Genomic DNA, 12,231 nt, shown 5'->3' with positions numbered 1-12,231 from the left:
TTTTTTTTTTTATCTTTCATGATTCTGAGGGTTGACTCGGATGGCATAAGCGGTTCATGCTTGGGGTCTCTCCGGCAGTTTCTGTCAGACAGTGACTGGGGTTGGAGTTAGCTCAAAGACTTCCTGACTCTTGTCTGGTGCCTGGGTGGGAAGACTCAAAAGGGTGGGTGCTGAAAAGCCAAGGCTCTGCCAGAGGCTGTCTTTCTCCATGTGGTCTCTCAAGTATGATGGCTTCAGCGTAGTCAGACTTGGTAATTGGTGCCTCAGCTTCTAAGCTTTGTATCTCAAGAGACTGAACCCTGTTGGAAGCTCTACTTCTTTTAACATCCTAACCCCCAAATCACACAGCATGACTCCTATCATAACTATTATCATGGCCATCACAAAGCCCCACTCAAGTTCAAAGAAAGGAGATACCCCTTCTTGACAAGGAATGTCAAGGTTATAGATAAGCATGAAGGACTAAAAATATTGTGTGACTATTGTTGGAAATATAGTCTTGTGATATGTATCAGTGATAAATGGGAAGGTAGAGGAAAGCATTTAATTTGCTTTTTTATCAGATGGGCTCTTAGGTTTAGCAGGCAAAATATCAGGATATTGACATAGGAATTTAGGAAGTGTGATTGCCTTATGCAGAGAAAATGAATCCTGGAATTTTCTGAGGCATATTCTTTCAATTTTCTATTTACTTAACTTGTTCAAGGGATGTTGAGTGCCTGCTTGGTTCCTTGGAACTGTGCAGTGTGCTCAGGATTGGATGACAAGCAAACTAGCCATGAGCTCACCCTTAATTTTTTTTTTTTTAAGTTTTATTTATTTATATGACAGCACAAGCAGGGGGAGCTGCAGAGGCAGAGGGAGAAGCAGGCTCTCTGCTGAGTTGGGGGCCTGATGTGGGACTCGATCCCGGACCCTGGGATCACAACCTGAGCCAAAGGCAGATGTTTAACCGATTGAGGCCCCCAGGTGCCCCTCAGTAATTTTTAAAAAATCTTTTAGCCCCCCACTAATAGGCAGATACTTTATTACAAAAATTTTCTTCCCAAATGTATTCAAAACGCTCATGTTTCAGGCTTTTTCAAACCTATGACTGTTTCTCTTCTACTGACCCACTTATGGATGCTACTTTATTGGATGCCAACCTGAGTTTAAGTTCAGTAACAGTTGTAACTGTATTTTTTAAATCCCAAAGTGAGTATATGAGCAATCTTTTTAAAAAAATATTTATTTATTCATGAGAGACACAGAGAGGCAGAGACACAGGCAGAGGGAGAACCAGGCTCCATGCAGGGAGCCTGACATGGGAATTAATCCCGGGACTCCAGGATCACACCCTGGGTTGAAGGCGGTGCTAAACCGCTGAGCCACCTGGGCTGCCCCATGAGCAGTCTTCTTAAAATCTGTTCTCCTCCAGGGATCCCTGGGTGGCGCAGCGGTTTGGTGCCTGCCTTTGGCCCAGGGTGCGATCCTGGAGACCTGGGATCGAATCCCACGTCGGGCTCCCGGTGCATGGAGCCTGCTTCTCCCTCTGCCTGTGTCTCTGCCTCTCTCTCTCTCTGTGTGACTATCATAAATAAATAAAAATTTAAAAAAAATTTTAAAAAAAATCTGTTCTCCTCCACTCATCAGCTGTATTGATTTTAGAATGCTTTATTTCGAAATCTGCAACTACATGTTGTTTTTATTAATTATGAAAATATTTTTTAATAGATGTGAAGATTTCAAATAGTGAAAAATGAACCATGAGTAGGGAACTTGGATAAAATATGAAACTTGATAATAGTTAATTTTCCAGTTGAAATACTCAAATAAAACATAATTTGATAAAAATGGCTAACATATATACTATTATTTAATAAATACTTACAAATGAGTGCTCGTAGAGCTACCATCTAGATATAGAAATAATACACTTGAGCATCCCAGAAGGTTTCATGTGTTCCTTCCACATCCTAAATCCTGTATCTACTGGCAACCATTGCCTTTACTTTTGTGATAATCTTTCTTTGGTTTTCTTTTTCAATTTTTTAAAAAAGATGTTATTTATTTGACAGCAGAAGCAGGGGGAATGGCAGAGGGAGAAGCAGGTTCCCTGCTGAGCAGGAAGGCTGATACAGGGCTTGATCCCAGGACCCTGGGATCATGACCCAAGCTGAAGACAGATGCTTAACTGACTGAGCCACCAGGCACCCCATGCTTTTCTTTTTAGGTTATAAATATCTCTAACACTATAGCTTTGCTTCTTTTTGAAACTTTTTGTAAATGGAACTGTATCATGTGTGTGTGCACCTATTGTTTGAGCTCAATATTGTGTAAGATCTATTCATCCAGAACGAGCACAAACATCTGTAGGGCCTGGGACAAAAGTGTAAACAGAGACGCCGTGGTCTACCCACTGTCTCTCTTCCTGCCCTGGCTCCGTCCTGTACCACAAGGAGCCTCACACACATGTGGATGCTCACACCATCTGTAAACAGATAACCCTTGGCCATCTGCTGGTCAGGCACACCAGTGATACTACCTGTTTTCAGTGGGATGAACCTAAGGAGAGTCATTCAGGCTCTGAAAATGGGATCAGGGCCATTTGGGCAGGAATTCTATGGAAGTAGATACTTGGAGCCTGGTCTAAAAAAGGAACCTAGGTCCAGATGACTACTTGCCCCAAGGAAAGTTCACAGCTGGAGGAAGGCACAGGTGAGAGGCCCTCTAAAGTGTGGAGCTCAGGGAAGAGGCCCCAGTTGCCTAGTTCTAAGAGTGATAGGGACCGCATTGATGTATTCCTTGTACGCTGTTATGTGAATATATTCAGTTTATTGTTGATGGACATTTGGGCAGTTTTTTTCTGTGAACATTCTTGTACATAGTATGCTGGTGAACTTGTTTATAAGTTTCTTTAAGCAGTTCTCAAAGTTTGGTTCACGTGCCCCTAGGCCTCCTTTCGAGAGGTTGGCAAGACTAAAATGCTTCACGTTAATACCAAGACCTTGTTTTTCTTTTTCACTATGTGTTGACGTTTGCAGTAAGGCTCTGACAGCAGCTTCTGCTAGTTAGCTATCATATTCTTTAGTGCCAAGTGTTATAGTATAAGGAGTGTCAGCTTTACTTCAGAATGTTCTTGGTGAAATGGCAATAATTATTAATTTTATTAAATTTTGACTCGAGTAAATGTCATTTTAATCTGTGTAATGAGATAGCAACTTTGCCTAAAGCACTTCTTTACTCTTAAGTACTACTACAGTTGTCTCAGGGAAAAGTAATTGTGTGTTGTGGACTGAATCGGCTGCTTTTTTCACCTAGAACCATTTTACTAGAAAGAATGAACTATAGTTATTCAGACTTGGGCATTTTCAGGTGTTTTTCTTGAAAGCAAATGAAGTGAGCCTGCCACTTCAAGCAACACAATGGACTATATTTGTTGCCACTGATAAAACTCTAGCTTTCAAGTAAAAATTAGAATTTTGGAAAATTTGTATCTGCCACCACAAGCTTGAGCCTTTGCACTATTAAGGAGTTTTTTGATGATGTTAGTGGTAATATTAACAGAGTTGTATAAAAAAAGTATTAACCTTTGGAAGATCTGCATAACTTGAACCAGTGTCTTCCAAATAATCATTGTGTGGCATTACAAATTTATTCATGAGTTAAGACCCATTCAAAATGCAAGACAGGGATGCCTGGGTGGCTCAGAGGTTGAGCCCCTGTCTTCGGCTTCAGTCATGATCCCAGTGTCCTGAGATCGAGTCCTGCATTGGGCTCCCTGTGAGAAGCCTGCTTCTCTCTCTCTGTCTCTGCCTCTCTGTGTTTCTCATGAATAAATAAAATTTAAAAAAAAATGCAAGACAGACTGTGATGGCTTCTGCTGTGTCAAGTTGGCTGTCTGAACTGCAGTCCCCAGAATTGAATTTTTAGTCTCCTTCTAGTTAGAACACCTACAAGACACTCTCTTGTGACTGATGGAGGACAGAGGGAGGCATGACCATTTTACTGAATACACATAATGTTCTTCTAGGTATTCAATCAAATGCCAATCTTGGTGCTGTGTAGAATTTTGTAGATATGATTGAAGTCTGCTGACTTAAACTTAAAAGGATAATTTTTCTGGGTGAACCTGACCTTAGGATTTCTGTGAGGTAAGAGATTCCACACATAGTTAGACTTAGCTTTCTTTCACTTTGTGTCTCCCTTTCTGACTGCCCCTTGTGAATGAGGTGCAGCTCATGCCTGCGGGTCCCAGCCTGCTTGTCATCTTCTCTCCCTGTTGGCCTGTCTTCCAGATTTCAGACTTGCTCAGCCAGTTCCTTATAATAAATCACATTGGCCAATTTCTTATAATCTGGTAATAATATCTGGTAATAATATATGTATCTCCTGTTCTGCTTCTCCAGTTGAACTCTGATACACTATTGGATTTTACTAAATTAACACTATGAAACTTCATTGATAGTGTTTCAAATTCCACATTGCATCTAACCTTCAGGTGACCACTTGTCAATTTTTGAAGTGGTAGCAGAGAAGAAACCACAGTTATCTGAAAAGGCTGTCAGAAATACTTCTCCCTCTCTCAACTGCATATCTCCGTGAGATTGGAGTTTTCTTTTTGGACTTCAAAACAATATACCACAAGAGATTGAATGCAAAAGCAGATATAAGAATCCAGTGTCTTTCATTAAGCCACACGTTAAAGATTTGCAGTAGTAAAAACTGCTGCACTTAACAATAATCCTTTTGGAAAATACAGATATTTTTCATTAAAATATGTTAACACATCATGGTTCATTATTGTTAAATTTAAATGGCTCCCTTCTAATTTCTAATATGGTAATTATTGATTGAATAACTGCACATATAAAAGCTTTTTGGGGCCTTCATAATTTTTAAAAATTTAAAAACCTCCCGATACCAAAGGATTTGAGAAATAGTGTATAAGGATATACCAAGGAATAGTGCTGCTTGTCATCATACGTATCTTCAATTTTACAAGTAAAGGAAACTATTTTCCATAGTGGTTTTACCAATTTTTATACCCAACAGCCATGAATAAATATTTTTATGGTTCCAAAACTTTGTCAATTCCTAATATAGTCATTATTTTAAGATTTTAGCTACTTTTGTATAATGGCATCTGATTATTGTGATATTAATTTCCACTTACTCTGAGAGGTTGAACACCTTTTCATATATTTATTGGGCAATTGGATATCTTATTTAAATCTTTTTTATTTCTAGAAGTGCTTTATATATTTTGAGTATTTTAAGTATCTTACTCTGTTCTTTTACTCTTTGTAATTTTTTGATGACAAGAAATGCATTTAAATTTTAAGTTGAATTTATCAGTCTTTGCTTTTTATTTGGTAGTTTTGCATCTTAAACACGATCTTTGAACAAAGATTCTTTTCATACCCTGAGATCATAAAGGTGTCTTTCTATATTTATTGATTTTTGTCTTTCACAGTGAGGTCTTTACTCCTAGAAGCTGATTTTTATATGAAGTAGAAATCCAATTTGATTTTTTTTCTCCCAGTGGATACCCTGTTGTTCCAGTACCATTTAAAAGGACTGTTCTTTGGTGGGGGCTGGGTGTTGTAGACGGTTAAGTGACTGACTCTTGGTTTCAGCTCAGGTGGGTAATCTCAGGGTCATGAGATTGGGGCCTGCATCAGGCTCTGAGCTCAGTGCAGAGTCTGTTTGGGATTTTTTTTTCTCCCTCTCCCTTTACCCCTGCTCCCACACAAGCGTGTGTGTGTGCGCGCGCACGCGTGTGTGCAGGTGCACACAGGCACTGTTTCTCTCTCAAATCTTTTTTCTTTTCTTTTCTTTTCTTTTCTTTTCTTTTCTTTTCTTTTCCTTTCTTTTCCTTTCTCTTTCTTTCTTTCTTTCTTTCTTTCTTTCTTTCTTTCTTTCTTTCTTTCTTTTCTTTCTTTTCTTTCTTTTCTTTCTTTCTTCTTTTGTTTTGACTGTTCTTTTTCCTCTCATATGCCATGCCACTTCTATTACGTATATATGGATCTGCTTCTGGATCTCCATTTCCCATTGCATGGTCTATCTGGATCTCTGTTCTGTTGTTTTACTTGTCTATTTGCACAAATACCACACTGTCTTAATTTCCAAATCATTAAGTCGTGATGTCTGTCTGGAACAAGTCCTATTTTATCTTTCTTAAAGATTTTATTTATTCATGAGAGACACAGAGGCAGAGACACAGGCAGAGGGAGAAGCAGGCTCCATGCAGGGTGACCGATGTGGGACTTGATCCTGGGACTCTGGGATCATGCCATGAGCCGAAGGCAAATGCTTAACCATTGAGCTACCCAGGCATCCATTATTTTGCCTTTCAACAGTGCTTTGCATGTTCTCAGCCATTTGCTTTTCCTTATAACTCTTAAACTCGGTTTATCATGCCAATTAACTTTTGTAATTTAGTTTATTAAAGGAAAATAGAATCCCTGATGTGATTTCCATTTGGATTACGTTGAATATATACATCAATTTGGGAGAATAAACACCTTTATGATATTGAGTCTTTGGATCCATGGGTATGTGATTCCTTTCTGCATTTAGTTAGGTCTCTTATGACTTGATAAAGTTTTATATTGTCCTTATGGGTCTTCTTTTAGGCCCTCACTGCCCCCAAATGTTCCTCTCTCAATTCTATCATAAATAGTGTCTTTACTTTCTATTGCTGTTACATCGGAATACAATTTTGCATTTGGTTACCTTGCCTAAACAAATAATTTCAAAACAGTATGTTGGTTTTTCTGGGTTTTCTACATATTTAGTCTTATCTATGTTTCATCATCTATGACAGTTTTATTCTTTTCAACCTTTTATCTGATGATTTGATATATTTGCCTTATTATACTTGTATAGTATTGAATTACAGTAGTCATAGGCAATTTATTATATCCCCACTCTGAAAAGGAAAGCTTTAAATTTCATCACTAAGCGTAATGTTTGCTGCAAGTTCATTGTAGATATTTATCACTTACCAAAGTTTCCTTCTTATCTGGGAAACTTAAAAAAAAAAATCTCAAATGAATGTTTAGTTTCCTCAGTTGCATTTATTATATATCTAATGAGATGATCATATAGTTTTTTATTATCTAAGCTGTTAACATAATGAATCTCATTAATTGATTTTTCTAATGTTAACTTCTGCTCCTGAGATAAATCCAACTTTGTCAGGCTGTGTTATCCTTTTGTATAATTTTGCATCTGTTACTTAATGAGATAATCATATAATTTTTACATACATTTGAACCTACATGAGGTGCATACAATTTTAAAATTAAAGTGAAGTAAATGGAACCCAATGAATTACTTTCTTTAATCTCCAGTAATGCTTCTTGAATTAAAATTTAGTTTTGTATTAATAATATAGCCTCACAGCTTTACATTAGAAAGAATTTGTGTGACATTTTGCTTTTTATGTCTTTTTGTTTCAGGTGTGTTTCACATGTTCTCTACTGGGTCCAATCTGACAACCTTCTCTTTTAACTGAGGCTTTACTCTGGATACATTTAATAAGTTAGATTTTTGCACTTAAATCTAATGTAGTGCTTTGAAATTGTGCTACATGATTGATTTCTTTTCTCATGTGAGCTGAGTTTTAAGGCTATAAGCTTCTAAAGGCCTATTATTCAGTTCAAAAATTTTCTAATTTCTATTATTTTTCTTGACTCATACTCTATTTAATGATGAATTTCCTCTTTTCCAAAATGTTGACACTTTGTAGTTCTGTTACTGATACTGATTTCTTATTTATGGTTAGAAAATATGTGAAAAGAGCATACATTCTGCAGGTGTTATGTGCAGGGTTCTGTATGTCCACTAGGTTAGTTTGTTGTTCCTGTTGTTTAAATCTTCCATATCTTTACTGAGTTTCAGCCTGTTTGTTCTGGGAGATATATAGAGAGCCAGCGTTAAAATTTCCCACTAAAATTGATTTTTCTCTTTTCTCTGTGTATATCAGTATGTGGCTACTTCAGAATCTTTTAACCTCCATGCCCATGGTTTGTGTCATGGGGGTAGGGGGCATTTTGAGAAAAGTGGCATGCCTCTAACATAGGAAGGTCTTGAGCTGCTTAGTTTCTGTGATTTGGGGGCTAAACCAGCCCTGGTCACATCTAGATTATCTACTATCCAGAGTTTGAATGAGCCAGATTAAATGAAAGAATGCATGGGCATTTAGGGCAGGATGCCGTGGATTCTTTGCTTCCATTTTCACTCTCGGGGCAGTTAGCCCATATTGTGTGATTGGAGAGGTTTTCTTCCCACCTCCATTGAGGTGTCATTTGGCAATATGGCTCCTGCTAAGTCAAGGATAACTTTAAATTCCTATCAGATTTTGGTACTAAAAGAACTTATTTTTAGCCAGCTATAAGACCCAGGCTGTCAACTGTTGGCTTTTCTAGATTTAGCGATCTTTGGTTTATGCAGCAGCTTGACATGATGAAGGTAATGGGTGCCCATAAAAGTCAATCTTTTAAACACAGAGATTGTTTTCATTTAGTTATCCCCTGAGATTTATTTCTCTTTTTCTTTAGTTATTTGAAGGATTGAAGGCATTTCGAGGAGTAGATAATAAAATTCGCCTGTTTCGTCCAGACCTCAACATGGATAGAATGCACCGATCTGCTCTGAGAGCCACTTTGCCGGTATGTAAGTTTAGGAGTTTCTTTTGTGTTTCTCTTGATGTAATGGGTCACTGAATTTACCTCAAAACAGATCATTGCTGAATACAGTTGAACAATGCAGGATTTAGGAGCGCTGACCTCCAGGGAATTGAAAATCTGTTTGTAACAACTTCTGATTCCCTAAAAACTAAGCTAAGAGCCTACTGTTGGCTGGAAGCCTTACCAAAACACAAACAGTTGATTAACACATATTTTGTATTATAGAGACTTGGTTCTTAGAGTAAGCTAGAGTAAAGGAAGTGTTAATAAGAGAATCACAAAGAGAAAATACAGTATACTACTGCCCTATATTAAAAAAAAAATCCACATGCAAATGGACCCATGTGGTACAAACTCACGTAATTCAAGGGTCAACTGTAGTTAGATCAATACTCAGTACAAACCATATGAACATTTAAGTTACTTCTTATCTACTTTGTAATCAGTGAGGTAAAAATACAAGGAAATAACCAATACCACTTGGCAATTCCACAGTCTTTCTTCATGAATGTCTAGGTGTGGGGAGGGGGGAAGGGGAGGATTAATGTGTATATAGGACATAATAGGATAAGGAAGAAAACTATACCTCAAACTAAAGTAAGTAAAATCTGAAGACCCTATGAAATTTATATGTGAAGTGGAAAATATGGTGTGCCACGCAGATATTTTGGGAGTATTTTGCCTAATTGCTTTGGACACTAGCAAGTTTGCAGTAATTTAATTATTTTGATACTTTGCCCCCAGCTTATTTAATAAAAAGACATCAAAATGGTTTTTCATGCTATTGGTTACTGTCTATAACATTGTTAAAGAGCAGAATTCATTATACGGTGGGTTAGATTTAGATCCTAAGGCTCACGTCTAGGTAGGAGGTGTCTTAGATTATTTCCCTTCCCTGAGATATGACCAGTCTGCCTTTGTGAACCAAAGGAGTCTTTTTCTTCTTTTATAAATCCTGTGTGCCTAACTTTCAGGAACGTAGCCCAAGCTGTGCTTTGAAGAAGCCCAAGTAACTATTCCTTTTTAGCCAGGTTTTTCCTTTTCCTCCCTATTTTTGTAACCCATGTTTCACCCACTTCCTTCCAAGGCCATAATAGACTACCAGAAGGAAAACGAAGGTAAGTTCTTTGGACTAGTTTCACTCTTGTGCCATTACAGACAAATTACCAGGAAGTACTTTAAAGTGGGGACAGAAGGAAAGGGAAGTAACATCTTTTGGACATCAGCTCTGCCATAAACTGTGTGATGTGGTTTTACATTCCTTCCCTGTTTAGTCATAACTAACTAATGTAAGCCTCAGGAAGGTATGTCTAAAAAAAAAAAAGTATGTGTTAAACATCTTAGTAGCACCTTTGTACCTAGAAGAAAACTCAAGCCCTGAGAATTTAAAGGACTTCTTCCACAGAGTAAAGGAACAGGGCAAGAAATTGGGTGCAAGTCTTCTTAATTCCTAGTCAAGTTCTATTTCCACTAAATCTTCAATGACTTAGGGTGATGATGTGTCCTATATGATTGGTGATCTCAATTTCTATATGTGCTGCGATTGCTGTTGTAAGTTCTCATTTAAGTAGCCAATTCTTGATGTCATGAGTTGTACTCGGATGTGTGTTTCTGACTCATTTCAACTTTGGATGACCCATGACATACATCTCTGAAAGTACATTTCTTTGCCCTGTTAAGTGAGTAGAAGCGACTTATTTTACAAACTGTCACTAGTATCTAGTATATGAAAACCTTTTTCTCCTTCGAAATAAACTGCTCTTTGCCTTTGCCCTTGCCCATTTTCCTGTTGAATCATCTGTGTCTTTCTCACTATCTTAACATATTCCAGTTAATGATCCTTGGTTAGTTATGTGTTGGAAGTAACTTCACCCAATTTGTTGCTTCTTAGTGCAGAGTCTGCTTAAGGACCCTCTCTCCCTCTCACACTTCCCCTTCCCAATGCTCTCGCACAAGTTCCCCTCTCTCAAGTAAATAAATCTTAAAACAAACAAACAAACAAACAAAAAAAACTCTTTTCTACTTTAAGGTGACCAAAGTTTTTTTTTTTTAATTTTTACTTTATAAAAGTCTTAATGTTTTATCTCATTTAAATGTATAATCCAGCTATAGTTGATATTTGTGGTAAGAGGTAGGGATCCAATATTTTCTTTCTTCTATGGAGATAATCCATCATCCCACCATAATTTTAGAGAAAAAAAAAATCACAGAAAAAAATTTGTTTTTTATTATTACTGCTTTTTTAACAGTCTAAAGCTTTCATGAGGATCATTTCTTATTGCTACAGTGAAGGAAAAACACTATTCATTATGATTTCCGTTCTTTCAGGTATTTGACAAAGAAGAGCTTTTAGAGTGTATTAAACAGCTTGTGAAATTGGATCAAGAATGGGTCCCATATTCAACATCTGCTAGTCTGTATATTCGTCCTACGTTCATCGGAACTGAGGTACAAATTGACTCCCTGTTTCAGGCTGGGCAAGTTATCATCGTTTATTCATATGTGAAACTTCTAGTACATAGTTTGAAATAGCCCCCAGTAACCCCATAAGTGACTCTTTTCTCCTGATTATCAAGACCAGGTGTCAGCAAACATTTTCTTTAAAGGGCCAGAGGGTAAATATTTCAGACTTTGTGGGCTGTATGTTTGTTTGTTGTTTTTATGGGCTATATGGTTTCTGTCACAACTACTCATTTCCACCATTGTGGTACAGAAGCACCACAGTTACCAATGTCAATAAGTCAAAAAATGAGCAAGGCTGCTTAATTAAGATTAACCAGTATTTCCTCATATTTTCCTGAGTTTCCTCAGAGACATTCCTCAATGTAATGTCTCTTTTCTTGACAGCAGTTCTCCAAGGCAGAAGTGGTGATGGTTTTGAAATTTGGAGGAGGGAGAGCTTCTGCTTTTTATTTTCAGTTTTCTGAAGTCTTGGGATTACTAAGGAGTGGCAGTGGAAGGCCCTATTCCTTCATAGGAAGTGTTGAAAATGAAGTTCACAATGGGAGTTAGGGAAGGATCTTGAGAGCTAGAGTCATAGCTTTAAACAACATGGCCATAAGATCTGCTGGTAGGTCACAGCATACTGATGAGTGCCCTTGAGAAAGGACATGCGTGGAGAAGCTAAGGCTATTTGTGTGGGTTGAGTATGTTCTATAAACACCCTATCACTTGTCTCCTTCCTCTTTTAGGCAGCTGTGGTCTTATATGGAGGGATAATTGAGGTGGGGAGGCTGCGTGTGGGTGGCAAGTGGAGGGACTGTGGCATATGGAGATCTTTAGGAATAGGGAGAATGAGATGGCAGTCTTTACTATAATCTCATCATTCTGCTCTCTACTAGGTAATTGTATGCCTACCAGATTCTCTACTCTGCCATCTGAATGGCAAGAAATAGGGAAATATGTAAGGCCATAGAATAAATACCTCAATGGTCCTTTGGAATCCTTTTGATGCCTTTTGAAAGACTATTAAGAATCTAGATAATGAATTTTGTGAATTGAGGTCTCCCTAACAAACTTGAAAGAACTGGGACAATTAAAAAAGTTATCTACTCCT

At 37.7% G+C, this 12,231-nt stretch overlaps 1 protein-coding gene across 3 annotated transcripts in view; it reads left to right on the top strand.

Annotated features, from left to right (window-relative positions):
- The window catches only part of BCAT1 (branched chain amino acid transaminase 1), a 107,318-nt gene that overhangs the window by 48,223 nt on the left and 46,864 nt on the right, over positions 1-12,231 (top strand). For all 3 annotated transcript variants that reach the window (XM_055318915.1, XM_055318914.1, XM_055318916.1), the window contains exons 4-5: positions 8,547-8,657; positions 11,004-11,123. In XM_055318915.1, the coding sequence (XP_055174890.1) occupies positions 8,547-8,657; positions 11,004-11,123 (231 nt within the window). The remainder of the gene's footprint in view (positions 1-8,546; positions 8,658-11,003; positions 11,124-12,231) is intronic.

This window comes from Nyctereutes procyonoides, unplaced genomic scaffold (assembly GCF_905146905.1).
Source record: "Nyctereutes procyonoides isolate TBG_1078 unplaced genomic scaffold, NYPRO_anot_genome, whole genome shotgun sequence".
NCBI classification, from domain to species: Eukaryota; Metazoa; Chordata; class Mammalia; order Carnivora; family Canidae; genus Nyctereutes; species Nyctereutes procyonoides.
The sequence above is the reverse complement of the archived record's forward strand: the minus strand, read 5'-3'. Positions and strand labels throughout refer to the sequence as shown.